Source organism: Eutrema salsugineum, unplaced genomic scaffold (assembly GCF_000478725.1).
Source record: "Eutrema salsugineum unplaced genomic scaffold, Eutsalg1_0 scaffold_5, whole genome shotgun sequence".
In the NCBI taxonomy this organism is placed as follows: Eukaryota; Viridiplantae; Streptophyta; class Magnoliopsida; order Brassicales; family Brassicaceae; genus Eutrema; species Eutrema salsugineum.
The window spans coordinates 5,168,163-5,194,623 of NW_006256612.1; the positions used below are offsets into that span (position 1 = coordinate 5,168,163).

Below are 26,461 nucleotides of genomic sequence, written 5' to 3' on the forward strand. Positions count from 1 at the left end.
TACGTGTTTTCTTCATGTGACTTGTGAACCCACGACGGTGAAAACTCATCTTTTGTCTTCTACTCTCAAAAGTGATTCTGGTTAATAAAGACTAAATTATAACAGAATCGAACCAAAAGCTTGTCATGAACTGTCTACGCCGATTTAACAAATGGACTGTCGATGCAGACTATCAGATCCTAATTATTTTTTCTATAACATTTTAATATGAATAACTATCACCAGCTAAAGAAAGTTAGCGCACTTTGCTGCCTCAGTTGTTCATTAGTATTAAAAGTTTGATATATACATTTTTGTATCTGTTAATTTAATATTACCACATATAGATGCATAGTATGTACCTAATTTGCTTTATATTTTACTTTGCATTCTTCTCATATTAAGTATAATTTATAGCGCCGAATTAAGGCTGAAATTAATCATTGAGATGGACTTAACATCTCTGAGATATTAATATATTGTCATTTCAAACAAAAAAAAAAAGAAGATTAAATTTTGTTGCTAAACAACATTATATAATTTTTATAACAGATATTCCATCAATTATTATGCAATAAGCAGTATTATGAAGACCCACAGAAGCTGATCGTAGCAAGTTGTGTTTTGAAGCTTCCTAGGAATCTGTTTTCACAACAAAAATAAAAAATGCCAAGCACTTTATTTTTATTGTTATTATCATGTGTTCTCTTCGTCGCCTAATTACCCCTGCAAAAAAACATGTCTTAAGACGTATATATTCAGCTATTTGTTGTTTTGGACACATTATTGGATAAAAGCTCAAAATCGAATATAGATAAATTTACCCAAAAACTAAGTTTGTGGAACATCGAGTTTACAATCGGATCCCAAAGTGTTTACTAATTACGCCAAAACATATTAAATGAACTGAAAGAAAGCAAAAATATCTACATCGTAGATGCATAAGTCTAGGCTTCTAGCTACCAAATTAAGGCTCTAATATTATAAGTTGTTTGACCCTAAAAAAATCTCATATTTGAAGATTGCCTCTGTTATTGAATCTAATTATAAGGCCAATACCTTACATTTATACAAGAGTTTTCTATACACAAATTAACATATTTTTTACATTTAATATTAAAAAAATATCCGAATTTCACCAAAACATCCAATTAAAACTTTGAGTAAATAGGCATTTGACAAAGAGTTTACCACGAATAAAGCGTTCAGACCGAAGCTGTAAAATTGAATATAAGATTGTAACGAGTTTACGTCCTTAATTAGCATTAGAGCCGAGATCACCGTGCTCGCGAGGCAGGGTTTTAATTTGACAGAATCGTGTACATAAGTAAAAGTTAGATTATTAATCAAAGCACATTAAGGAACATGTACATATAACATTTTATCGTAATAATATATCTATCTGTATACGTACACAAATATGTGTATAAAAGCTTGAACCCATCAACAAGCTTCTTCACAGAAAACCCAAAACCTTAGATAATTGTTTACTCTAAAAAGATGGGTTTTAACCTCATCATCTCTCTCCTTCTTTTTCTTCCACTTCTAACAGTCACAATCTTGTCGGGAGCCGAGCAGGCTTTGGCTTCCGACAACACACTCCTCGTGAACAGCCACCACCACCACAACAGCACGGCAGTTTCCGGCAATGGTGGGATGTCGTCACTGAGAGGGAAGAAGCAGAGGAGGTCTTCAAGTTGTAACTTGTTCCAAGGCCGATGGGTGTTCGATGCTTCGTATCCTTTCTATGGTTCGTCCACGTGTCCTTTCATCGACGGCGAGTTTGACTGTCTCAAGTTCGGTCGACCTGACAAACAGTTCCTCAAGTACTCTTGGCAACCTGAATCTTGCTCCATCCCAAGGTTTCTACTTAATTTTACACTGATTTTTGCTAAATACTTAATTATTCACTTTTTTTTGTAAGAAAAAGGGTTACTTAATTATATACTTACCTCGAAGTTTTTTTTAATATAATAGTAAAATTGAGCTAAAACAGTTTATTTAACATCATTTAGCAAAAAAAAAACAAGAATTTGACTGGAGGGTATTTCGAAAATCTCATTACATGCATTACTTAGCAAAGTTATATTTTTAAAATAAGCATTTTCCTATATACAATATACATTGTATAATTAGTAGGAGTTGGTGTTGATATATATAATAATCTATTTACTAATGAGAAGGATTTTTTTTTTTATAAATAGTATAACAAAAGTGACTAAGTGGGTTTGTTTGTTGGTGTTGCTAGTGTTATCTATGTAACAATAGTGTAAAGTGATATCAAGTTGTGATAAATCAAGTAAAAGTGTAAACGCTTGATAATGATTATGTGTGTTAATTACGTAATTAGGTTCGACGGTGCGGCGTTTCTGAGGAAATGGAGAGGGAAGCGAGTCATGTTCGTGGGAGACTCACTGAGTCTGAACATGTGGGAATCATTGGGATGTATGATACATGCGTCGGTACCAAACGCCAAGACCACTTTTCTCAAGCGTACCCCACTCTCTACACTCACTTTCCAGGTCTCTTTTCTTTTTCTTCATAAAATTATAAGATTATGTTCTTTGGATAAATACAAAATCTAATTATCAATCCTCACGAGGAATAGTTGTCATTAACGAAAATGATTTCGCTGTCATTAATACTGAATGCTTGCTTATTAGTCACGGACTATATTATATATTTCGTCTTTAGAAAGGAATTGAAAAAAGCTGTTTGGTGCTAATAATGTTTATTATCATATTGTTGTTAGTGTTCCATCACATCCACTTGCTTGATATCCTTTTTTCATTTTTTTTTTTTTTATTCTATCTACTATTTATGAGAAAAGTGACACATACCGGATTACATAAGTATATAAGATATACGATAGAAACACATACATTTTTGAAGAAAAAATATATATTTGTTTTCATTCATTCGAAGAAAGCCAATTTTTATATTTACCCGAATTGTGCAAAGTTCTTTATCATTCATCAATTGCGAAACTGAAAACAACATGAAATGACATGTCAACTTCACTTGATGTGGAAGAAAAGAAAGCTATGCACCTCCAAACCTTTTTCTTTTTATTTGCTTAAATAAAATTAATTTTGAACTATTTTTTTACCACCGTGCTATGAAAATATTGTCTCTTTCCTTCTCTTTTTCCTAATACTATTTTCAATAATTCGAAACCAATTATACTCTACCATAAATAACGATAAAAACAAATAAAAAAGGACATAATACGTAAAGGAAGTACACAAACAACTCCAACAGTCCAACTTGCTCTCCCTGTCTACTTTCTACTATTCTTTTTGTTCTCTTCTTTAACCTTTTCTTTCATTTAATAATTTTCTTCTTTTTAATGGAAATAGATATTTCAAAAATATTCTTATAAGATCCCTGAATCTGAAATATATTTTTTTTGTTGTGTACAAAACAGGAATATGGAGTGACGTTGTATCTATATAGAACACCATACATAGTGGATATATCCAAAGAGAAAGTAGGGCGTGTGCTTAACCTTGGAGCCATTGATGGAGGTGCTAATTTATGGAAAAACATGGACGTTCTTGTCTTCAATTCTTGGCATTGGTGGACTCATAAAGGCCAATCTCAAGGGTCCGTAACATTGATGAACCAAATCTTTAATCTAAACTTCCTAACTTAATGTTGATAATCTTTTTTTTCTTGTTGCTTGATTTGAATATATTTAGGTGGGATTATATTAGAGATGGGTCGTCTTTGGTGAGAGACATGAACCGTCTTGACGCTTTCTATAAAGGACTTACTACTTGGGCTCGATGGGTTGATCAAAACGTTGATACCTCCAGAACCAAAGTGTTCTTCCAAGGCATTTCTCCCACTCACTACGAGTAAGTCCATCTAACTTGCGGTTGATTCAAACGTCAGCTCTGTATGTTGCAAGTGTAAGAATATAAAATATTTGTTTCAAACACTAAAGATCAAACAAGAATTGAGATGCTCATTATTTATTGTTTGAGAAGATAGCTTTCAAAACACAAACCTATATCAATTTATGTCTTTTTTGTGGGTGGCAGGGGAAGGGAATGGAACGAGCCGAGGAAGAGTTGTAATGGTCAAGCGCAGCCTTTGAGTGGATCAAATTACCCAAGTGGTCAGCCTCCATCTGCAGGAGTTGTGTCCAAAGTGTTGAATGCGATGAGGAAGCCTGTCTTCTTGCTCGATATCACTACTTTGTCTCAGTTGAGAAAAGATGCCCATCCTTCTATTTATGGTGGCGATGGAGGAACAGATTGTAGCCATTGGTGCCTCCCAGGGTTGCCTGATACTTGGAACCAGCTTCTCTACGCAGCTCTTTCGATGTGACGCGCGTGCAAGAAATCTCTATAAAGAAAAAGTGCAAAACACCTTTATTCTGTAAATTACATTCTTGGAGGTGCAAAGAATCTGACAGATTTACTTTTGGGGAATTCAGTGAAGACTACAAGCATACAGAAGATGGATCGTAAAGAGCACCTTTTATATTCTTTTCGTGTGGGGAAACAATAATCTTAAAATTCGTCTAGTGTTGTGTGATGCAATAGAAATAGATTAATAACAAAGGAGACATTCTCAGCATAATAATACATCAGTTTGGTAATTCCTTGTTTAAATTGATTTGAGAGGAAAGCTCTTCTGTAAATTTCTATTGAAAACAGGTTGAATCACACTAGGAAGCAAGTATTTTGACAAACTCATAAACAACACAAAGCGAATTGCGACTTTAAATGTAGTTGAATCTAATAGGATTAAAGAAGATCAATGTAGCATGAACATGACTACATGACAGTAACAAAGATCAATGTAAACATGAACATCACTGTTCTGGGTAAGGTAAAAAGGCTGAATCTTTCCGGTTTCTTTCTTCATTACTCCATAGAACATGATTACATTACTAACAGTACATCACAAACCAGAGTTCTATGGAGTAATGAAGAAAGAAACCGGAAAGATTCGGCCTTTTTACCTTACCCAAAACAGTGATTGCGACTCTTAGTTTCTGAGAGATGAATTGTACAAGAAAAAGCATCATTTACATTCCTATCTTCATCAAGAATCACAACACGAAGAAAAAACTTGACCTTGAAGAACCCTAGATTACATTCATTTCCGATACTCGTCTGATTCAAGGGAAAATATCGAAAATTCAATTGAAAATCACCTTAATTTCCTGATGGGGTTTGTGTTCCTCCAGGGAATTTGAAACCTTTTTTCACGAGCATTTGCACGTAGCTAATCTTCTCAACCTCTCTGTCTTCTTCCTCTGCGTTCCTCGAATTCATAACTATGGCTTTCACAACATCCCTCAAAGGAATTTTCAGTTTCTTCGCTGGTGATTCCATCCTCTCATCTCGAGGCTTCCCTGAAGATGACGATCGTCGATCGGAAAACAACAGGTTACCTGATTTCTCCAAAGAAATTGAACCACTTTCTTCATCTTCCACAGGAACCGTCCGATCTGCTGCTACCTCCTCTAAATCAACGGTATCCGCGCTTTCCGGCGGAGAGACGAATCGAATCGCATGACTCTCCACCAAATCCTCGCCGTCACCGATTATACTATCCGTCTCAGAATCATCGGAAGCTCGGTGAGGTGAGACTCCGTCGTTTAACGGTGGCGAGACTCCGACGGAGGGATCGGAATCTGGAGGAACACCACCTCGTCGTGCAAAGCCGCAGCTCCGTAGAAAAGCTTCCTGAGACGCAGTTTCATGGCAGTTTTCGAAAATCGAATTAAGTTTCTTATTCCCTTTCATTGTCTCTGCAAATTCGTCTTTCACAGATTTGGTTTCTCACTTAAAGACTTAAAGTTAGAGAACTCTCAGGGTTTATGGAGGGAAATTTTTGCCGCTCAATTTAGGTCGATGATTATCGATTATTGCGACTCACAGTTCGAGGCGGTCTGCCGCAAACGCGCTTATTCCTTGAACGCACCAAACGTTTCAGGCATTTAATGAGTCCAAGACTGTCTAAAATACATTCTCGTAAGACGAGGGAGAATCAAACCCCTGTTTAAGGGCATCTCCATCGGAGGAGGATGACTCCAGTCTCTTAGGTGGGCCCGGTGATATTTCTTGGATTTAAAATATTTGAAAAATGCTTAAATCCATTCATCCCGTATCTTTCCAGTCATACTTTTAGAACCTGTATCATAAGATTATCGTCGGCTACGTGGCAGCTTCTGATTCCTTGTTAGTAAAATGTGGGAAAAATCTGTTTTTCACCGACGATTTGGTTCACTGCTGGCAATAATCTTCCACAGCAAATCGGAGACACGGTGGCTGGAGATCTTCAAATCTATGGCTCGAGAAATTGCTTTCTGGTGAGAGTGGAATCAGTTTGATTGATCGATTTGAGGCCTCCAAGTGTCTGAATCTCTTAGTTTTGGATTGATTCTGAAAAAGGTTTGAATACTCTTTACAATTTTGGATTATTTGTATCTGTTGACTCTCTGGCTCACTGATTCACATATTTTTAATTGATCAACTGGAGAAAGTGGATGTGAAGGATGTGGCTGCGGAGATTGGGGTCAATCCTGATGCTTTGAGTGCCAAATTTATGGTAACGCGTTAAACTCTCATATACCTGGTTAAAACCTTTGTGTTCTCATTGTGGGTTTCTGTATATTGATTTCGAAGTTTTGAACTATAGGATGGAGACTTGTTGCCTGATTTACTATATTGGCTTGTGTAATTCTTCTCACAACTTCGTGAGGAAAGGGAACAAATCTTTGTTGGCTCTTGTTGTGTTCTCTGCAGCTCTTAATTTTGTTGCGATATCAGAGGCGCTGCAGATTTCTCCATATGTTATAGCAGCTGGTGTGGCTGTGGACAAGTAATGTTCTTTTGTTATGAGTTAATTTGGCTTGACTAATAGTACCTTCACATTAATCGCAGGTTCGTGTATTAGAAGTTCCTGGTGTCTCAATGGAACTTTGTGGTGGCACTCATGTTGGCAATACTGCAGAAATACTAGCCTTCAATATAATATCGGAACAGGGGATTGCATTTGGAATCAGGCGTATCGAAGCGGTTGCAGGTGAAGCATTTTTTTGAATACATAAACTCACGGGATTCTCAAATGAAACGTCGATGCTCAACTCTCAAGGTATTCTGCTTTTAGAGTGTTTTCTTTTCCATGTTTGAAGATGTGTGTAACTGACAAAAAAACAAGCTACCTAGATAGATAAAAAAAATGCCTCCATCGTATAACATAATTTAAGGTAGTTGTTGTTACTTTTGCCATAACCTCTTGTTATTTGATTTAATCTGAAGGTGAAAGTAGAGGATGTTACTAACAGAGTGGATAATCTTCTAGAGGAACTGCGTGCTGCTAGAAAACAAGCATGGAAAATGGTTAACACATTGGATTTGCTTGATGGGTCTATAACATATTAGCATTCACGTGCATTTGATAGTTGTTTTAATCTTTCTCTGTTTTTATATCTCTTTCTCTGTTTAGCTACGTGGCTGATGATTGCAGGTCGTTTTCGTGGAGCTTTTTCCAAGTCGATTTTCTGTTCTCACACCTCAGGCTTTGAAGGTTTGCTTCTCAGGTTTGAAGTTGTCATATTGTGTCTGATTTTGTTAACGTGATCTGTTTGTTCTGAAACTAACAATGTGTAACTTAAAAACATGTATCTGCAGATACATTGCTTTGATGCTACAAGATTGAAAAAGGAAGACATGATTGTCACTAACTCCATCACGTATTGCTCCTTGGGTGTTGGATATGGTCAAAGAAAGCTTGTAAATAATGAAGAAGGCATTGCAGAGGAAAAGAATGACAGTGTAAACTCTTTTCTTTTTTTCCTTACATACTTTTATCTTCATTTGTTATCAAGTTAGTTTGTAAAGAAAAAAGTGATGGGGTTCAGGGTTGGATTAAAAAAAAGTTATGAGGTTCTTAACTATTCAGATATCAAAAATTATTAATTAAATATTCTCAAGAATGAGGTTCAGGGATGGAGATGGCCTAAGCTGAGATTACGATATTGATGATGCAATTCTACAAAACCAAATTGGCTTCTGAAATCAAAATATACAACTAGTCAAAAACGCAAGAACAAGAGGCTAGTAGCCAACGTAAACCGCGACGTTCACTATGTAACAATCTTCGTTTTTATCACCCATTTCCTCTACTAAAACGCCGCTTGAGCAAATCAGTCCTCCATCCACCACCTCCACATTAACAATCTTCCCACTTCAAAGAAAAGCAACGAATGATTGTGAAAACGTAGTAGATAAATCTTAACTCCAAGATTAAGTAAACACAAGAAAAAGATTTGGTGAGAGAAGTTGTCGAACAGACACTATATTAAGACCATGTAAGAAATGATCTGCAAGTTTTGAACAATCCCAATCCAACCTCAAATTTCCCAAAACATATCTGTAAGTTGTACCTAGTCGAAAGCAAACTTTTGAACTCCAATTTCCAACAAAAGTACTTGGAACAAAGAACTAAAGTTTCCTTGTGAAAAGACAACAACTTTGTTCAGAACTCATGATAGAGGTGAGTTTAGAAAACTTACTATGGGAAGATAGATTTAACCTTCTCGAGATCCAGCTGCTGGTGAAGAGAATGAGGCACTCCAAGCTTTATCTGCAACTTCATTTCTCCAAATGAAACTCCAGGAATCGAACCTTTCAACACATTCAATTCCCACCAGGTCTCGGATTAAACCCAACACACACAGAGACAAAAATTCACTATTTTCAAAGAAAAGTGTTGAAATTGCCAGAAAATTCACTTTCATTGTTGAGCAAAGACTAGTATAGATAGTTTCAGAAATCAGAACTATACTAATTGATAAGCAGGAGAATATGGTACCTCTTCTAAATGCAGGAATCGAATTCGAAGAAATTGCATTCTTACAAGCCTTCATCGCCGCAGATGTCACGTCTTGCCTGTTTCGATTTCAAGTTTTTGAAGATTCAAAATCTCACATCAGTATCAATCAAAACGCGAATTTCGAGAGTAGAAAAACTGAAATCGCAAACGTATAGTTGACCCGTACCCGTGCTGATCGTAACCCACGCCCATCTCAACGAACAGTAGCTTCATCGTAGCGTTGGGAACACCGCCGGAAATTGTCTCCGCCGTCGTCTCCATGGCGCCTCTCGCGGTGATTTTGATCGGCTGTGAGATCTGAGAAAACTGGTGGAGAGAGGACGGTTTACTGCGGGAAGAGAGACAAAGTGGCCGCGACGTGGAGATTCTCAAATACGACGGAGATTGACGGAGACGAAGATCGGGGCAGATAAGTATCGAACCAGAAATCAACGAAAGAGTCATTTGAAATTCAATTAGTTTCTGACTTTCTCAATAGCAAATTTTGGGGTCAAATTCGAAAGAAACAATAAGTAAGTGTGTCGTTTTCTCAAAGCTCAAATATCAAAGAAACGACATCGTTTAAGGAAGCGCATAAAAATATCTCGCTCTTTCTTCTTCAAAGGGCGAGAGCAAAACAAAAAGCACAGAAAAGAACCCCTTTGGCTACTCTGCGAGAGAACACTCTTCTAAAATCGCCATGTACGGTCTCATCTTCTTCTCATTTTTCTTCTTCTTCTTCTTCCGCATTTTTTCATCTTTCTCCCGAAGTTTGGTTTCACTATTATTATGTGTACAGTACAGAGACGTGAATACATGTGAATAGGTTCTGTTTTCTACGAACCAACTGTGTGTTTACTCATCTGCTTCGATTTTTTTGTTTCTCGATATCAGCTTTCCTCTCTAGCTCTCCGAAATGTCAGAACAATATTCCGAAGATGCCAAGCATATCGAGAAGCTTTATGAGTACGACGCGCGCCTGAGCGCGTCTACGGACAAGTCTCAGGTTCGCCTCTATTTTACCTAGGGTTTTAATTTTCTTCCATGGATTTGATATCAATCGCCATCTGTTTGATTGAGTTATTTATTGTTTTCCCGAATCGTTTCTGGTTTGACAAAAGGGTTTAGGGTTTATGATTTGTGTATAATCAGTCTGGAAATGGATACTGATGTGATTGATTTTATGGCTGCTTGCTTTGATCGGTTTCTAAAATATTCTCATGTTTTGCAGAATGTTCAAGATTATGAAGGGATTATCGAGTTATCCAAGACGAGTATCAAAACCAAACAGCTTGGAGCGCAGCTTATTCCACGCTACTTCAAGTTCTTTACGGGTCTCTCAACGAAAGCTTTCGATGCGTACTTGGATATTGTCGAAGAAGTGGATATCGGGGTATATACCTATACTTCTTATATATGCGTAGATGTAGGTGCACTAGTGTATGAACATTGATTGGTTTTGTAATGCTCAAGCTAAGTTACATCTTGGATAAATAACTTGGATCAGTTTAAACATACTGTGTTAAATGAAATTTTCAGTCCTGTGTGTGACGTTCTTTATAGTTTGGTTCCATGTGACACATGAGTTGACTCAAGACCAATCTTTCTTATTTCCAAGAGGATAAAGAGTCTTATTTTCTTCTTATTTGTAGGTACGTGTTCAAGCCATCCGAGGGCTTCCGCTGTTCAGCAAGGACACACCTGAGTTTATATCTAAGTTAATTGATGTTCTTGTACAATGTCTAAATACCGGTAATTCTGAAATTTTGCTTATTTTACCGTGATCTACCTGTTTTGTTTTCACCATCTTACTCGAAGTAATATGATCCAAATAGAGGAATCGGTGGAGCGTGATGCTGTGCACAAGGCTTTTACGTCATTATTTCGGCAGGATACAAAGGGTAATTTAATTTCTTCTGCACTTATCTTCGTTGTTTGATGATTTCAGTCTTATGGTTTTGCTATCTGTAGTATTACTCGGTCCACCCTATAGAGGATTTGAGGCGTGCTCAGAATCTTAGATATATAATATTTTGGTACTGATGGTAATTGTAGCACCATAGTGGCCTCTCATGTTTCGTTATATTTCACCTTTTTGGTGTAGAATCTTTGACTGCGTTGTTTAAGCATACTGGGGCCACTCTTACTACTGACGATCAAATCCGCGAAAAGGTCTTAAACTTTATCAGAGATAAGGTCAGAGTCTTTTCTACATATTTTTTTTCCTATTATTGAGGTTCTCGCTATATCTTTCCTCGGCTTGGTTAATGAAATTCATAACTCTCTGTTTTATTTCAACCATCAAGTTAGACCTATAATGATATCTCTGTCTGTCGATATGAACAATGAAGTAGCCTTGTATTGCACACAATCTTTTGGTTCTTGCTAAGACCAGGTACACAAATATACTGCTAAAACAAATGAGATGCTTAAAATAAGCACATATTTAGCAAAGTGGTTCTTATTTTGGAAGTTTTGGAGAGTTTGTTTATCTTGGAAAGGTTTCGTATATCTTATCCTATTTTGATGGATATTGTATCTCTATGTAGGTGTTCCCTCTTAAAGGAGAATTGTTAAAGCCTCAAGAGAAAATGGAAAGACATATAACCGATTTAATCAAAAAGGTTAGAAAGAAACAAAGAGTACTCAGTGTGGCCAAAGGTCTTTCTTTGTATTGCCTTCTTTTCATAGCCCTTTTCTGACGTTCTTTGGAAGTTTCCAGAGCCTAGGAGACGTATCTGGAGAAGAATTCAACATGTTCATGGAATTCTTGACAAGTTTGAGTATTTTTGGAGGGAAAGCGCCTCAAGAAAGAATGCAAGAACTTGTAGAAATTGTTGAAGGACAGGCTGATTTGGATTCACAGTTTAATGTGAGTTTCTCGTGTCAGGGGATAAATATATGTTTCTTGCTTGGATATGATGGCAGTAATGATTATTCTTCCAAGATGTTTATTTATGTCTCAGTTGCAGAAGTAGTTGTTATCTGGGAATGAAGTCTGCTAGTCTTTTGCATGTTCGTGAGATTAAAAGCATACTTTCCGTAGCATAAACTTCACCCTCTCTCGACAAAAAGCTTATAAATGATATACCATCTTTACATTTGCAATTCTACTTTTCTAGCACATGTTACAGTTTCAATTGTTTTTCTTTCGTGAATGTTTGATGTGAGGTCGCATTGGTAGTACGTGCTTATGTGAGAAAGATGCCTGAAAATGTTTTCATGAAGTCAGCTTTTTTTTTTTTTTTTTTTTTTTTTTTGAATTCCAATATACTGTACTGACTCTAGAAAGCGAGTCATAGAAACCGAATTGCATTTGTTTTAGTTTCCATGGGAAGAGCTATATGAAAATTTCTAACCCTAATATGGTGATAGTAGTCACTGTTTCAATGGGTCTCTCAAAGTTTCATTCAATGATTTCATTCTTGTGCCGTGGAACTACCTCTGATGTCCAAATATTTTCCAGGTTGCAGATTCAGATCATATTGACAGGTTTATATCATGCCTGCAAACGGCTCTTCCATTCTTTGCGGTATGAACTCAAAGTTAGTGCTGTGTAGCACCGGATATTTTATAGTTAATATGCTTTGAAACATAAATCTTACTAATTTACCTTCTTAAACAGAGAGGTGCTCAAGGTACCAAGTTTCTTAACTACCTGAACAAGCATATCATACCCGCTTTTGACAAGGTACAATGTAGTTTTATTCCGTTTTCATTGACGTGTTTGACAGTCTCTTTGTCTGTACATAATATCTTGGGTATATTAAGAATAGTTAATGGCGTTGAGGGAATGAAACTTGATTACTCTTAAACTTGCATGTATTTATTCATATAAATATTGCGGCATGTCTATCCTCTTCTTTTTTTCGGTAAAATCTATATTATTACTCCAGACGCTGAGCTTTCATGGTCAGCATATTTACCAAACCCTTTTTTTTACTAGCTGCCAGAGCAGAGGAAGCTTGATTTGCTCAGAGCTCTTGCTGAAATTTCGCCATACACAACAGCACAGGTATCACGTCAGATGCTTCCCGACATAGTTCAACTCTTAAAGGTACCTCTGAAGCACCATATTCCATCTTGTTTTTTCACAACTTTTAAAGATAAATTTATAGACATATTGGTTGTTTAATGTTGTCATTTCTCTTTCTACCAGTCTCATTTTGAATGTAACCACTACTTGCCTTATCAACTTTTCTGTTATCTTACGAAGATTGACACACTCTCTTTGCGCTCAGAAATACATGCCTGCCAGGAAAATTGGGGAAGAAATGAATTTCACATATGTGGAGTGCCTGTTATATGTTCTTCATCACTTGGCGCATAAGGTTGTCAACTATTTTTAGCTGCATGGCAGGTCTCTTTTTCTTCCTTTTACTTACGTGTTTCTGTTGAACATATAGGCTCCGAATGCAACAAATAGCCTTTGCGGGTACAAGATAGTGACTGGGCAACCATCAGATAGACTCGGGGAGGACTTCTCAGAGTCTTACCAAGAATTCACTGAGAGGTATTCTTGCAGTTTACTATCTTCTTACAAGAAATAGACTGTGATTAAATTATCTAAGATTACCATTATAATAAAAACGGATGTTGCAGATTGACCAGTGTTGAAGATCTAACCAAGGCAACAATGAAGAAATTAACTCAAGGAATGGCTGAGCACAACAAAGCCATGTCGGCTGCCAAGACAGATGAAGAGAAGTCAAGCTTGGTGAGAATACAATCTTCTCACTCCCGTCTTTTCCAGTTCCATCTCGTCTTTTTGTTTAATACTTTTTTTTGTGTTTAATATAACTTGCTGCTTTTAGAAAACGAAGAAGCAGAATACAACAACTGGACTCAGGACCTGCAATAACATATTGGCAATGACAAAGGTGAAAACAGAGCCATTTTTCCGTCCTTTTTCTCGAGCGTAACCTGTAAATGGATTAAGTGTGTTAGGTAAATTTAATCGGTCTGTAATGTTACAGGGTTTGCATGCAAAAGCGCCTTCCTTTATCGGGGACAAGAGTGTTAACCTTTCTTGGAAAGAAGCCGCAAAGCCGTTACCCTCTACAGCAACTGGGTACAAGCCAAATTTACCAAATTCACAATCTTCTTTTGGTCTAAAAAAATAAACTTTTCAGTTTTGCTGATCTGTTTTCTTGTATTCCAAATGTGGAAAAACTTATGTTTTGTATGTTACATTTTGGCTACCACAGAGTAAAACGGCCTGCAAATGGATCCGGCAATAACGTGGGCGCAAAGAAGGGACGTGTGCAGAATCATCAGCCTATGAACAAAGCTTTTGAGGGAATCTCATACGGTGGTGGTAGAGGCAGTCACAGAGGCCAAGGCCGAGGACAAGGAAGACGTGGTGGCCGTGACCGTGGCCGTGGAAGAGGCTACTGGTAAATTTCTTTCGTAGGATTCTCTATGACACTAGTAGAACACAGTATGTTTTGTCCTTTTGGGGGATTTTTTAGGCTCCGTACATTCGACTAACAAATTAATCCCTTTCCAAGAACACAGTATATTGGAAACTTGGAATCATTTTGGTTTCTTTACTTTTCTTGACACAAATTCCCTTCCAAGAAGTCAACGGCCATTCTAATGCGACAAAGCTTCGGGCCGGCCTAATTGTCATGTCTTCTACAACTCTGTTCTACCAAATTGTTGTTTTAGATTGTGTTAATTGTTGATTCACACGTTGAACCAACCAATCTTAAAACTTAAAAGTCAATAGTCATGGATAGCTCTCTACATCAAATAATCACCTGCTAGTAATAAGTAAAGAGGTGTCACCAGTGTTAAAAAAATCGGACTAGGCGGCCGCCTAGGCGGCTAGTCGGGTTAGCCGACCCGATTTTCATAAAATCAGTGAAGCAGATTCGGTTTAATAAAAAATCGGAGAAAATCAGAAAAATCGAACTAAATCGGTAAAATCGACTAAAACAGACTAACTATTTTTATCTTTTCTTCAGTCAATTTTTACAGTTTTGGATAGTAAACTAACATCGGTTTACAAAAAAAGAGAAAAAAAAGATTTGAAACGTGGATTAAGGTTAATAACTTAATATAATCATAAACTACAAGAGAGGATCATTATTCTCTATTGCTGAACTCTACGAGTTTGTTTAATCTTTTCTTTATCTATCTGTATATATTATATAACTATATTGTATTCTCTAGAGGAGATATCGATTCCGACGATGAAAATGATATAGCTATTGATTTTAAATTTAAGTCTGAAAATGAGCAGGTGGTGGATATGGATGTGTTTGAAGAATAAGTTATATAGATTTCTCTTTATTTTATATTTTTAAAGTTTTTAGATTAAAACTTATTTTAGTTTGAAAAATTTGATGATTTTTAGTTTGATTTCTTTGTTGAACTTTATTCTATAATTTTATTTATTAATTTTTTTTACTTTTTATTCAAACATAAAATTTGATAAAATAATTTTTAAGAAAACAATTAAAACTTTTTTAAAAAAATGATATATAGATAAAAAATTTACAAAAATTAACGAAAATTTCGCTAACCCCTAGACTCCGCTTAATCTCCGACTAATCCGCCTATCCTAGCGCCTACCTAGCCACCGCCTAGCCATTTTTTAAACATTGGGTGTCACTCACGTTCTTTTAAATTAAGTCTCAATAATTGTCAAAAGTCAAGTTTTTTAGTATTAACGTCATCTTCATCAATTTAATTCACCATAAAGAGTCTTTTCTTTATTTATTATGTGAAACCCCATATATAATAAATCACGTTCCATCGCTTAGTTTTCGTGTGTGTGTAACTGTGTATGCGCGTAAGAAGAGACAGATCTGCCCAAACTGCTGACGAAAAACTCTGTTCTAAAGTTTCCTTTTATGGCACGTCTGGCTCTGTTTCTGTCTTTTATCTCTCTAATAGCCTTAATCTCGACGGTGAACAGTCGTTCTTTGAGTTCTTCTTCCGAGGAGAAATCGATCTTGGTCTCTGACAGCGTCCAAGAGAGATCCAGCTATGAAATTCTCACTTTTGATCCACCAAATCGCGTTTCCAAGAATGCTTGTATACATATCTATGGGTTTCTGCCATGTGCAGACAATGTTGGAGGATATGCCTTCCAAGTTTTCTCATTTGGTTGTCTATTGATAGTCGGTGAATACTTCTTGTCTAAAGGAAGGTCTAAGCTCTTTGTCATCTTCGAGGTCGGTTTCTATGGCGGAATCATCTTTCCCCTTCTTACAATGTTCCCAAGAATAGCCCTTCTTCTCTGTAAGAAGTCATTTTTCTTCTCTCTTCTTAAGATTCTTTGACTGCAAATGAATGATCTTAACAATCTTTGTCATGAATCTCAGCGACTGGACTAATGGGAAGCCGGGAAATCGCAAACTCGAGGGTTAATAATAAAGTTGGAGTTACTGTGGGATACACTGTCTTTGCTTTGACAATGCAATGGGGATCTTGTGTTGTCTTCGGCTTGTCTGGTTCAAGATCAGATCAGTCCATAAGAAGAGGACAGGTCCAGATAATAACTAACTTCTGTAATATCTTCATCTTCGTTGCATTTACAGAATCATTAAATGTGCCTTTTTAATCATTGGATACAGGACACAACGAGTCTAAGTCCAAATCTTTTCTACGGAAAAAATCTATTCAAGAACCTTGCTGGTGTGTTTTTATTTCTTACAGATTTCTCTATTCTTTTATTTATTCTTTTGGAAAATCTTCTTAGTTTGTTCCTTGTGTGCGGTTTTCTAAGCAGGAGCTAGCGTAGAAGCAGATCCTAAGAACAAGAAAGCGGCAGGGATTATGCTATTGACTTTACTGCCTTTCGTCATGGTCACACTTACTGAGATATTTGATACAAAATCTTGGAATGATATTATCGTTCTGACCACACTCATAATCTCTGCTTCTGCAACTCTTGTCTACTTTGTTTATTCGGTATGAGCCTTCCCAAGAAAAGAATTAACGCTCCAGGACTCATATATTTTTCTGCCTAATCTTTTTAACCATTTGTTGAAATTTGCAGTATTTTGATAGAGCAGACCAAAAGAAGAGCTTAGATCTCGCGAGGTTTGAGCTCATGTCAGAAGTTCATAAGCACTTGCAGATTTTTTCGCCTCAAAATCTTATAAGAGATGGACAATTAAGTAAAGAGAGCTTGAAGAGGTTTTATATCCATTCTTTACTCCAATTTTAAGAACCCATTTTTTTTTCTGTAATCTTACACTGTTAGTTACTGGTTGTTATTAATTATACAGATTGTTTGACAAAATCGATGTAAACAAGGACGGAAAGATCCAAGTTTCAGAGTTAAAAGAGATTACATTGGAGTTTGGGATGTTAGGAAGAGTCAAGTGTGACATTCATGAGCTTGCCACTACATTGCTTGCTGATTTCGACAAGGACAGAGATGGTGAGATAGATGAGATTGAATTCGAGAGAGGCATTGAAAAATGGCTGAAACAGTACAAATTCAGTTTTGATAACACCGAGTGTCATAGAGAGAACCGAGCTGTAAGTTTTCCCAATAATCCATGTTCAAAGCGTTTGATCAGATAAATCAAGAAGAGGATAAAATATATGTTGAATTTTGCAAGGAGGAGGATGGAGTTTTGAAGGTGGAAAAACCAAAGGAAAGTCTTGTTGTTAAGTTGCTCACAAAGAGAACCTTGAGAGCTTTCATTGAAGTCATTGTAGGGATTCTAATTGTAATCTTTCTTGCAACGCCTTTGATGACAGACATCCAGCTTTTGTCTGTATCGGCTGGAGTTCCTTCTTTCTATGCTGCCTTTGTAATGGTCCCTTTGGCAAGAAACCTACAGAACGCTTTGTCTGCTCACTTCTGTTCCAAGAAAGACAAGGCCAGAGTCACTTCAGATACATTCTCTGAGGTTAAGTTTTGTTCAATACTCCATTTATATTGACTTGGTATCGATCGATACTCAATAAGTAAATGAAGTTTCGTGGTTCTTTTTGTTGTAGATCTACAAGGATGTTACAATGAACAATCTGCTAGGAATTTCGATTATATTGGCGATTGTATACTTCAGAGGATTGACTTGGGATTACTCTACAGAAGTTCTCATCATTGTGATTGTTGGCCTCATAATAGGTGTACCGGCCTATGTGAGATCAACTTATCCATTTTGGATATGTGTCTTGGCCTTTGCTTTGTACTTCTTCTCTCTTGTACTAATTTATCTCCATTTCAATTCTCTAGACAAGAGCCAAACTCTCACCTCTAACATATAGTCAGTGTGTCTTTCCACTTCTTTTTTGCTCAAGATTTTGATCCACTATGTATTTCAAGAGTTCCGTTTTATGTTTACTAAACTCTTTGGTATTAAACTTTGAGATATAAAGTTTCCATTTTTTGATGATGATATCAAATTCTATCCAACTTTGCGGAAGTTCTGCAAATGAATGCTACTTTTACATATCCTTAGTTATATCACAAGAATATGAATCAATAGTTTTATTGAGTCTTGAGTCTTGTGTACAACAATATGTTGAGTTCTGACAAAAAGAAATTAAAATGACATCAAGGTAATGTAGTGGAGATGATTTCACATCTTAATATGTAGTAGTTACTTAATCCAAACTCAGAAGTCAATAGCCCTAAAGTAATCTATATATATTATAATGAGAGAGGTTGAACACACGTTCTGAAATGCAACAATATATGAAGCTAAAAAGTCTTTCTTTATATATTAAGAGCTAGTCTTGATCACTTGACTTACCCAAGAGAGTCTTTCTTTATTCCATGACGTAAAAAGTAAAAACAAAAAACTTGCTACATTGTAAGATTAGTTTTCGGTTAGTTTCTGTGTCTATGTGTATATATATGCTCGAGTAAGAAGAGACGAATCCGACAAACCTTCTCATTAAAAACTCTATTCCAAGTTTACTTCCATTGCACGTCTTGCTCAGTTTCTGTTACAAGTTTACTTCCATGGCACGTCTTGCTCTGTTTCTCTCCGTTCTTTCTCTATCTTTAACATCTTGTGTGAACTGTCGTGTTCTGAATTCTGTGACTGAAAAAATCGCGATCTTGGTCTCTGATGGATTCCAAGACGGCTCTGAACACGAATTTCTCAGTCTTGATCTGCCAAATCGTGTGTCCAAGAATGCGTGCATTCATGTCTACGGGTTTCTGCCATGTGCAGACAATGTTGCAGGATATGTTTTCCAAGTTTTCTCCTTTGGTGTTCTCTTAATGATCGGTGAATACTTCTTGTCGGAAGGAAGGTCTAAACTCTTTGTCATCTTCGAGGTCGGTTTCTACGGCGGCATTGTCTTCCCTCTCCTTAGGATTTTCCCAAGAATAGTGTTTTGTTTTGTTTGTTTGTCGAAACTTGCAGTATTTTGATAAAGCAGACCAAGAGAAGATCTTAAATTACGCGAGGTTTGAGATCATGTCAGAAGTTCATAAGCATTTGCAGAGCTTTTCACCGAAAACCCTTTTAAGAGATGGACAACTAAGTAAAGAGACCTTGAAAAGGTTTTCTATTTAATCTTTAAGCAAAAAATGGTTTCATTTTTATTCAGGGGCTCTAGCATTCTTACTTCGTTGTCATTTTTGTAGATTGATTGATAAATTTGATGTAAACAAAGACGGAAAGATCCAAATTTCTGAGCTGAAAAATATGAGGGTTGAGTTTGAGAAGTTGGGAGGTATGAAGTGTAACGCACATGAGCTTGCTACTACATTGCTTGAGTATTTCGACATAGACAGAGACGGTGAAATATACGAGAGCGAATTCGAACAAGGAATTGCTAAGTGGTTAAAACATTACAAATTTACATTCGATAACAATGAGTGTCAAAGTAATGAGAAACATTCTGTAAGTAAAAAAACTTTCATAATTTCATTTACATTCTTTTAGAATGTTTTACATTCAAAGTGAAAATATAGATACGGACCAATCTACTTATTACCAATAAATTTGGAAACCCATGATTCCTAAAATAGCAATTGCTCTTTTTGTAGTGGTATTTCCGAGATGGTCTATTTCGTCTTCTATGTGATAAATTAGTTGCAGGAAGCGGTTGGAGTTTTGAAGGTGGAACAACCAAAAGAAAGCCTTTTTGTGAAGTTTTTCTCAAAGAGAACAATGAGAGCTTCTACTGAAGTTATAGTAGGAATCGTGAGTGTTATGTTTCTTGCAAGACCTTTCATGATGAACATCGAGATTTTGTCTGTATCAGCAGGGTTTCCTTCTTTCTATGTCGTGTTTGCAGTGATCCCATTGGTTAGAAACTTAAAGAAAGCTTTGTCTGCTCACTTCTGTCGCAAGAAAGACAAGGCAAGAATCACATCAGACATTCTCTGAGGTTAGTTTTGTTTCAAACACCATTGCTTAAAACACTCCAAACTCAAAAGTAAATGAGTTTTTTTTTTTTGTGTGTGGGTTTTGTTTTGTGTAGAGATCTTTAGTGATGTCACATTGAACAATCTGATTGGCATTTCAAGTATATATATTGGCGATTGTTTACGTGAGAGGGTTGACTTAGGATTATTCTACTGAAGTTGTCATTGTTGTGATCGTTGGCTTTATAATAGACATACCAGCTTACGTGAGATCTATACTTACCCGTTTTGGATCTGTGTAACGGCCTTTGCTCTCTACTTTATCTCTCTTCTCCTTGTTTACTTCCATTTCTCAAGTCTCTAAGTAAAAACTGTAACTCAATATCTAAAAGTTTGAAAACTTGTGCATGTGATACGTTTATGATTCTATATTGATGTCAAACATTCAGGGCCTTGAAAAAAGTTTTGGTTTTTGAAGCCAAGTATGTCTCCCTTGTCTTTAAGTTATTAATCTTGAAAATGAAGTATAGTCATAAGGATTTTTTTTTCACTTGCATCATGTTTGTCTAGTAAAGAAAACAAATATTAAATCTTTGTTTATATATCAGAAACTACTGAGATAAAGATTCAAATTTTAGCAAAATTTGCTTAGGTAACAAGTTTCTTATAACTTAAGTCGAAGATCGATGCCGTGATCAGTGACTGTGTCATATCTATCGGTTCTCAAGCTAAAGGATAGATCTTGGTCTCGAGTACTCTGCTCACTCGCGGGCAAGAAGCTGTAGAACGGTTTTCTGTTTGAGGGAAAATTAGCACCGGTCTTTCTTGGCAAGAATTCATGATCAAAATCTTCTTTCTGTTCATAGTTAGATGAAAATATTACTGAAACTGATCAACCAAACTTATAAAAAAAACATACAGAAACTGCATTAACCTGTACGAAGAGAGGAAAATCGAGTGAAGAATTTCGTATAATCGGAGTTGCGGGAGAAGGAGAATCAATGGTGATTGGATTTCTAATTGTGTTTCCTGAATCATGAAAATGATTTTTCAACCTTTGGTGGTCTAGTGGCTTGATTTGTCTACCATCATCTCTGAATTTTTTTGAAAAAAGAGGTGAAGTAAAGAAACTTGAACTCTTCTAAGCATATAAGAAAGTGATTAAGCCTTAAATAAACAGACCTTGAGATGGTTATAGTCGGTCCAACACTACATTTCGTGGTGGTCTCTGCGATATAATGCCATGGCCTCTTCGCAGCCACCATCTGTTATAGAGAATATATTAATAGAAGATTAAAGTAATTAAGAACTAAAACTCAAAATTGATTAGTTTGATTTCGTTTTTATAAATGATGTTTAAACCTTTTCTTCGTCTAGAAATTGAGAGACATTGTTGAGGCGAGATGTTTGGTTTAAAGGAGGCTCTATAAACTGATAGAATCCTCCTGATCCTGGACTAGATAGATTCATCTGTAAACACACACACACACACAAACAAACAATAATCCAATCAAAAACAAAAAATTTCGAATTTTCAGTTTTTAAAAATGTGTTCTTTTTCCGAGTATTTACCGGTGGAAGGTAGTGATTCCTCTGAAAAACCGGAGCCGGAGGGATCAGATCATCAGGGAAAGAACCGGTTGAGAAATAAGAAGAGAACGGGAAAACCGGACCGGTTCTCTCGGTGGATGTCGGAAGAAACGCCGACGGAGGTTTTTCCGGCGGCGGCGGAGGAGGAGGAGATGGAAGTTGTAGAGACGGAGATTTGTGTTGTTCTTCGAGACGGATCTTCTCGAGTTCAGCGACACCAGGACCTCTTCTTGGGACTCTTCTTCTTCCATTATTATTGTTATTGTTAGGGTTATGTTTCTGTTTCTTGGGACACAAACCAGAGTAATCATCGTCTCCATACCTTCTTCCACTGCTTGTCTTACTACACATTTTTTGTTTTTTTTTTTTTGGTTTTGATATTTCTTGATCAGTGTTAGTTTATCTGAGATGATACATACACACAGAGAGAGAAACAGTTTATATAAGAAACGAGAGAAAATAAGGTTGTGGCAAAAGAAGAAAGAAATAAAAAGTCATTAAAAATCGGAGAGATTGAAGGGGAAGTAAATCTGAGATGAAATCGGCTCTTCTTTCGCAGTGAGAAAAGTTCTGGAGATTTATGGAATTTTCAACCTCCATGTTTTTAGCTTTCTTAAGATCTCTCTCTCTCTCATGCACTCTTTTGTTATGAACACCTGGACAGCGAGAGCATTTATTTCCGCGATTTTCTCTTTGAAATAGTTGTGTGCTTTCTTCAATGTAATTATTGTTTTGGCTTCATTTCAAGAAAGAACTTTGAAATTGCCTGATAAGCCTATAATTTTTCTAAATTTAAAAATTCATCTTCAAAACTTAATACGTAACATCAGTATCCTCTCTCTCTCTCTTTTAGACATGAACGGTTGATAATTAGGGGATATCGGCGAAGGTGTAAATTGTTATGAACTTAATATGAATGTTACAATCCACTCAAAAGTAGAAGAAATAGGTTAGTCTCCGTTCATTTGCAAAGTTGTAGGGCTTTTATTGCAATTTTGGAAGCTGCCGATCATGATAGAACGTTAAATTGGGGATTTATATAATATATGTTAAGACTTTTACTTCGGGAATCTGAAGATCATCTGAAATCATTTTCATAAATTGGAATTTTGGGGGATTCCCTCAATAATTTGATTTTTGTATTTGAATCCCACTTGAGATAGTTAGTTTCCATAGGTTTCTTGTCGTTTACTCTTTATTTCTGTTAGAACATGGTTATATAAGTCATATCTATTGAAATTATTGCGGGGGCAATTTTTTAATTTCTGTGCAACATGTTATCTATGATAAAGACTGAAAAATAAAGTTACATCATTCAGACGTATAATTTATGATTATTTTCTAAACTGGTTATGGGATCATCTTCATATTGGCATATGGTCCTCCTACAAATTTATGCTTCACCTGATGAAACTAAAGTTTTATTATTTTTTTTGAAACAAAATAAAGTTTTTATTTATTTGATTATAAATAAGGTATGTGTGATTATCGTTAATTTTACTCAGAAATTTGTTTTCATTACTTGTCTTTACTGTGTTGTAATCAACTTGTACACGTACAAGTTGTACGCAGGTACACGTAGGTACAAGTTAAGGTTTGTGATTACGGCTTCATGTCAAAAATATTTGGGACACCCTAATTGGTAAAATATATAATCTGAACAGCAGAAAAATACGTCAAACGACGACTAAGAAAGTAAATTTACGTAATTTCTATTTTTAAAGGCTGAGAGAAATGCAGCGAACAGAGAGGCGTAGTTCTTCATGCCACCCAAAAAAAAAAAAAAATACTAATATACATACTAGAAAAGTTTTGATGTGAAAAGAAATGAGTAAAAAAGAAAGAAACAAATCTTCCGGCTGGTCAATTAGCACTTATCTGTCATATAACATTGACCAACCTTTCTGAAGTAAGTAATTAGTTCATTTCTCAAAATAAGAAAGATTATATATCTTGCGGGGAAGCTTATATAAAGATTACACATCAATATAGCCAGCATTTAATTAATTTTGATCGTAAGATATCTATCTACCAACTAAGAACAAGAATATAAGACAAAGATCTGTATAAAAATAGAGAAAATAAATATGAAAAGATACAGCATTTACTATAGATATGGGATAATGACACAAAAATCTCATCGTTTAGTAATAGGCTCTTTCCGGTTCTTACAACCTCGAAAATATGGATGTTCCACATTAGTTAATTGTTTAAAGTGTGTTGTCCGTTTGAATCTGTAAATATATGTTTCTTTTTATATCTTATTTGTCTAAATTGATTTTGCTCGTCTAACATGCCAATTAAATTTCAATTCTTGTTTAAGCTTACAAAGAAATCGAAACCAGTGCTACTAGAAATTTTTCATTATCAATATGTATGTGGTAGATCAAAAAGCTTCACATCTCTTTCTTTTAACATGTAATTTATATTAAGTTCTTATGCTTTTAAATCCGAGAAATTCCAAAAGCCCAAATGATTAAAATAGAAATCCAAATATGTTAATTACGATAAATGGAAGTACTTTATCCGTTTTACAATATGAAACATTTTAGTTAAAAGTGTAAAAGTTAGGTAATTTTTTAAAGATATCATTTAATATTTAACTAATTCGACTGTTTATAAAAATGACTGCGGAATACAACATCACAACATATTAAACAAATTTAAAGTTCATAAACAAAAACTAATTTCAAAACACATTATCTTTGAAAAACAGTCTAATGAAATACAAAATGCGATATACAGTAAACATAAAATGCTCTTATTAAGAAATTAGTCGCTTATTTTCTTCCAAAATATTTTGATATCACATTCTTTCAGCTAATAATCAATATATCATATACGGTATCTCCACACGGTGAAAAAAAATATGAAAAGTAATAATTAAGTTAATGATTTACGTGAAAAGTATATGTATAGCCAAGTTCCATGATCAAAAGAAAAATACTATAAATCATGTTAAATTAAACGTATGCATTTCTGGATAAAAATGTTGGCTAATTTCTCATGTATAACAAACATTAAACCTTGTAACTAGATGTCTAAACAATGCAACAGGCATTAGGGTTTTCATCACTAAACAACTGTGGAGCGTAGACGTAGTGGACAAAGTAAGGTATGTTTCCATCTTTATCCTTTTGGCCTTCCACTTTTATTTTCTCTTTTAACTCCACAGTTTCGGTAATCGTTTTGGTCACTTCTACTTTCACCTCTTCTTTCTTCTTCTTCTCCTCTTCTTCCTTCTTCTTCTTTTCCTCTTCCTTCTTCTTCTTCTCCTCTTCTTCTTTCTTCTTCTCTTCGTCTGTCTTTGAGCTTATGATCTCTGCATGTTTGTGAACTTTCTTCCTTATATAGGTTAAAAGTTTTGCGGATTCTATCGTCCCTTGTACCGTTAGCGTTTGCGCCTTTGAATCGGTTTTTACAATGTGAATAGCTGCCAATTAAATCAATAAAGTTAGAAGCCGACCAATATCCAAAATAGAAATGTGATATTGTTTATTTTCAAATTATATCAAACCCGAACTCACCTTTGTGCTTTAAAAGTTTGTTCTGAAGATCTTTGTCACACTTTGCGCAATGAATATGTACCTTTAGTATTGTCGTGCGAATAGCATCCTGTAGATTGTTAAAAGAAAACGCTCATAACTCCCATTCACATGCATACATGGGGTATGTGGTACGAGATTATGGTAGCAAATTTACCTTTTTGACCTCCGTAGTTTTCTTCTCTGCAACAGTAGTTGTAGTTGTTGTAGTGGTGGTTTTCTTGACCTCAGAGGGTTTGGGAGAGATGAGTTCAACTTTTTTCTTGCTCCATTTCTCGATTTGCTTGTGAATCTTCACGACTTCTATTTTCCCTTTAACTTTGATTTCATTCTTCTCCAAATCAAATTCCACACCATGAACCCCTAAAATATTAATTATTATTAACCAAAATGTAACTAGAGCACTATGAATCCTCCAAATGATAGTTTAACACACGCTTGTGAATAAATCAAGAATAAGTTTCTCAAGGACAACCAAAATGTGATGATATAATTAATGGTATTCTACCCATTTAAAATGATCATATTGTTGGTTGAGATCGATCAACTAAAGTTTAAATTAAGCTCTGTTACTGTCTAATTTGCCTATGGATTATTATCTATCCATCATGCAAATAATCTCTACAACAGTTTGGACACGGGAACAAAATTAAAAACCGATTAACAAAAAATTCCCTACGAACGACATGCAGTAGAAAGCAAATGTAAACAACTCAATACTCCACCACATGGTTCACATCCAAGGGATTCAAAGTTGAGACCTCATGTAGAGAGACAATAATAACCATCCTCTTTCTATACTAATTTTTTCTTCTTCTCTATACTAGTTTTTTCTCTCTCTATACTAATATACTAGTTGAAGTACTATACAATTATATATATATGTATATATATATATATATATATATCAACTTGATGGTCTTGAAAACTAGGGGACTTATATAGTGCGAAGTATATGAGGCTTAACCTTGGAATCGAAGGAGAGGCTTTTTGATGTCGCATGCACATTTCCGGCAGTGAAGGTGAACCTTGTAAACGGCAGTGATGATTTCCTCGCCTTTCTCCTTCTTCTCTTCTTTTTCTCCCATTGTTTTGTTCTAAAACTCTAAATTCTAGTTTGGTCCGATTCAAATTATTATTATGATGCTTTGTTTGCTTTTTCTTTGGTCTGAACAACTGCTCGTAGAAAACGCCAATGAAAAAACAAGAAGTA

The 26,461-nt window shown here is 35.7% G+C and overlaps 8 protein-coding genes and 1 pseudogene across 20 annotated transcripts; 5 read left to right on the plus strand and 4 right to left on the minus strand.

The window, feature by feature from the left end:
* The first annotated feature begins 1,443 nt into the window (after positions 1-1,443).
* LOC18992184 (protein trichome birefringence-like 38) lies at positions 1,444-4,601 on the plus strand. The gene is made up of 5 exons (XM_006415553.2): positions 1,444-1,841; positions 2,330-2,501; positions 3,407-3,585; positions 3,681-3,839; positions 4,026-4,601. Exons 1-5 carry the CDS (start codon positions 1,480-1,482, stop codon positions 4,312-4,314), a joined length of 1,161 nt encoding a protein of 386 aa, XP_006415616.1. The 5' UTR covers positions 1,444-1,479; the 3' UTR covers positions 4,315-4,601.
* A 379-nt stretch (positions 4,602-4,980) lies between these two features.
* Positions 4,981-6,003, minus strand: LOC18992185. The gene has a single exon (XM_024153157.1). The coding sequence runs from the start codon at positions 5,742-5,744 to the stop codon at positions 5,151-5,153; it is 594 nt and encodes a 197-aa protein (XP_024008925.1). The 5' UTR covers positions 5,745-6,003; the 3' UTR covers positions 4,981-5,150.
* A 112-nt stretch (positions 6,004-6,115) lies between these two features.
* On the plus strand, positions 6,116-7,920 carry LOC112084127 (alanine--tRNA ligase, chloroplastic/mitochondrial-like). Of its 10 annotated transcripts, none has more exons than XR_002898112.1 (6): positions 6,116-6,392; positions 6,481-6,549; positions 6,885-7,095; positions 7,263-7,343; positions 7,471-7,543; positions 7,635-7,895. XR_002898112.1 is itself a non-coding variant. In XM_024153116.1 (6 exons), exons 3-6 carry the CDS (start codon positions 7,069-7,071, stop codon positions 7,833-7,835), a joined length of 369 nt encoding a protein of 122 aa, XP_024008884.1. In that variant the 5' UTR covers positions 6,116-6,392; positions 6,481-6,549; positions 6,885-7,068; the 3' UTR covers positions 7,836-7,920. The 10 variants fall into 10 exon arrangements, 2 of the variants coding, with proteins under 2 accessions (XP_024008884.1, XP_024008885.1); XM_024153116.1 differs by having other exon boundaries at positions 7,471-7,530; positions 7,635-7,920; XM_024153117.1 differs by having other exon boundaries at positions 6,485-6,549; positions 7,471-7,530; positions 7,635-7,920.
* Positions 7,921-7,967: 47 nt separating this feature from the next.
* LOC18992186 lies at positions 7,968-9,317 on the minus strand. 3 transcript variants are annotated; one of them, XM_024153115.1, is made up of 4 exons: positions 9,005-9,317; positions 8,818-8,894; positions 8,519-8,658; positions 7,968-8,190 (listed from the first exon to the last, which is right to left on the minus strand). In XM_024153115.1, the coding sequence occupies exons 1-3, from the start codon at positions 9,280-9,282 to the stop codon at positions 8,534-8,536; spliced, it is 480 nt and encodes a 159-aa protein (XP_024008883.1). In that variant the 5' UTR covers positions 9,283-9,317; the 3' UTR covers positions 7,968-8,190; positions 8,519-8,533. The 3 variants fall into 3 exon arrangements, with proteins under 3 accessions (XP_024008883.1, XP_006415618.2, XP_024008882.1); XM_006415555.2 differs by having other exon boundaries at positions 8,000-8,190; positions 8,519-8,630; XM_024153114.1 differs by having other exon boundaries at positions 8,136-8,190; positions 8,519-8,894.
* A 130-nt stretch (positions 9,318-9,447) lies between these two features.
* On the plus strand, positions 9,448-14,334 carry LOC18992187 (apoptosis inhibitor 5-like protein API5). The gene is made up of 17 exons (XM_006415556.2): positions 9,448-9,519; positions 9,712-9,823; positions 10,049-10,210; positions 10,470-10,569; positions 10,653-10,718; positions 10,922-11,013; positions 11,367-11,441; positions 11,540-11,689; positions 12,284-12,349; positions 12,443-12,508; positions 12,764-12,874; positions 13,059-13,148; positions 13,224-13,330; positions 13,420-13,534; positions 13,632-13,697; positions 13,794-13,888; positions 14,025-14,334. Exons 2-17 carry the CDS (start codon positions 9,734-9,736, stop codon positions 14,215-14,217), a joined length of 1,644 nt encoding a protein of 547 aa, XP_006415619.1. The 5' UTR covers positions 9,448-9,519; positions 9,712-9,733; the 3' UTR covers positions 14,218-14,334.
* Positions 14,335-15,677: 1,343 nt separating this feature from the next.
* Positions 15,678-18,054, plus strand: LOC18992188 (sodium/calcium exchanger NCL1). Of its 2 annotated transcripts, XM_006415557.1 has the most exons (8): positions 15,678-16,068; positions 16,152-16,315; positions 16,404-16,464; positions 16,559-16,740; positions 16,829-16,968; positions 17,061-17,316; positions 17,400-17,693; positions 17,785-18,054. In XM_006415557.1, exons 1-8 carry the CDS (start codon positions 15,678-15,680, stop codon positions 18,052-18,054), a joined length of 1,758 nt encoding a protein of 585 aa, XP_006415620.1. The 2 variants fall into 2 exon arrangements, with proteins under 2 accessions (XP_006415620.1, XP_024008904.1); XM_024153136.1 differs by lacking the exon at positions 16,404-16,464 and having other exon boundaries at positions 16,152-16,337; positions 16,556-16,740.
* Positions 18,055-18,754: 700 nt separating this feature from the next.
* Positions 18,755-20,477, plus strand: LOC18992189 (annotated as a pseudogene).
* Positions 20,478-20,777: 300 nt separating this feature from the next.
* On the minus strand, positions 20,778-22,054 carry LOC18992190 (protein SPEAR4). Its single transcript, XM_006415559.1, has 5 exons — positions 21,686-22,054; positions 21,476-21,583; positions 21,296-21,378; positions 21,048-21,207; positions 20,778-20,969 (listed from the first exon to the last, which is right to left on the minus strand). Exons 1-5 carry the CDS (start codon positions 22,052-22,054, stop codon positions 20,778-20,780), a joined length of 912 nt encoding a protein of 303 aa, XP_006415622.1.
* Positions 22,055-24,735: 2,681 nt separating this feature from the next.
* LOC18992191 (heavy metal-associated isoprenylated plant protein 4) lies at positions 24,736-26,416 on the minus strand. Its single transcript, XM_006415560.2, has 4 exons — positions 26,216-26,416; positions 25,406-25,611; positions 25,231-25,318; positions 24,736-25,136 (listed from the first exon to the last, which is right to left on the minus strand). The coding sequence occupies exons 1-4, from the start codon at positions 26,334-26,336 to the stop codon at positions 24,745-24,747; spliced, it is 807 nt and encodes a 268-aa protein (XP_006415623.1). The 5' UTR covers positions 26,337-26,416; the 3' UTR covers positions 24,736-24,744.
* Positions 26,417-26,461: the final 45 nt, after the last annotated feature.

Coding starts and splice junctions, on each gene's coding strand:
- LOC18992185 (XM_024153157.1), bottom strand. CDS start 5,744: ATGAAAGGGAATAAGAAACTTAATTCGATTTTCGAAAACTGCCATGAA.
- LOC18992184 (XM_006415553.2), top strand. CDS start 1,480: ATGGGTTTTAACCTCATCATCTCTCTCCTTCTTTTTCTTCCACTTCTA. Junction 1,842..2,329: donor GAATCTTGCTCCATCCCAAG/GTTTCTACTTAA, acceptor TTACGTAATTAG/GTTCGACGGTGCGGCGTTTC. Junction 3,586..3,680: donor CATAAAGGCCAATCTCAAGG/GTCCGTAACATT, acceptor GAATATATTTAG/GTGGGATTATATTAGAGATG.
- LOC18992190 (XM_006415559.1), bottom strand. CDS start 22,054: ATGTGTAGTAAGACAAGCAGTGGAAGAAGGTATGGAGACGATGATTAC. Junction 21,379..21,475: donor AATTTCTAGACGAAGAAAAG/GTTTAAACATCA, acceptor TCTCTATAACAG/ATGGTGGCTGCGAAGAGGCC. Junction 21,208..21,295: donor CCGACTATAACCATCTCAAG/GTCTGTTTATTT, acceptor AAAAAAATTCAG/AGATGATGGTAGACAAATCA.
- LOC18992186 (XM_024153114.1), bottom strand. CDS start 9,282: ATGACTCTTTCGTTGATTTCTGGTTCGATACTTATCTGCCCCGATCTT. Junction 8,895..9,004: donor GTGGGTTACGATCAGCACGG/GTACGGGTCAAC, acceptor AAATCGAAACAG/GCAAGACGTGACATCTGCGG.
- LOC18992187 (XM_006415556.2), top strand. CDS start 9,734: ATGTCAGAACAATATTCCGAAGATGCCAAGCATATCGAGAAGCTTTAT. Junction 12,350..12,442: donor CGGCTCTTCCATTCTTTGCG/GTATGAACTCAA, acceptor CTTCTTAAACAG/AGAGGTGCTCAAGGTACCAA. Junction 13,535..13,631: donor ATGAAGAGAAGTCAAGCTTG/GTGAGAATACAA, acceptor TGCTGCTTTTAG/AAAACGAAGAAGCAGAATAC.
- LOC112084127 (XM_024153116.1), top strand. CDS start 7,069: ATGAAACGTCGATGCTCAACTCTCAAG. Junction 7,096..7,262: donor GTCGATGCTCAACTCTCAAG/GTATTCTGCTTT, acceptor TTTAATCTGAAG/GTGAAAGTAGAGGATGTTAC. Junction 7,344..7,470: donor GAAAACAAGCATGGAAAATG/GTTAACACATTG, acceptor TGATGATTGCAG/GTCGTTTTCGTGGAGCTTTT.
- LOC18992191 (XM_006415560.2), bottom strand. CDS start 26,336: ATGGGAGAAAAAGAAGAGAAGAAGGAGAAAGGCGAGGAAATCATCACT. Junction 25,612..26,215: donor GCCTCTCCTTCGATTCCAAG/GTTAAGCCTCAT, acceptor TTAATATTTTAG/GGGTTCATGGTGTGGAATTT. Junction 25,137..25,230: donor CAAACTTTTAAAGCACAAAG/GTGAGTTCGGGT, acceptor TTTAATTGGCAG/CTATTCACATTGTAAAAACC.
- LOC18992188 (XM_006415557.1), top strand. CDS start 15,678: ATGGCACGTCTGGCTCTGTTTCTGTCTTTTATCTCTCTAATAGCCTTA. Junction 16,969..17,060: donor AGTAAAGAGAGCTTGAAGAG/GTTTTATATCCA, acceptor TTAATTATACAG/ATTGTTTGACAAAATCGATG. Junction 17,694..17,784: donor CTTCAGATACATTCTCTGAG/GTTAAGTTTTGT, acceptor TTTTTGTTGTAG/ATCTACAAGGATGTTACAAT.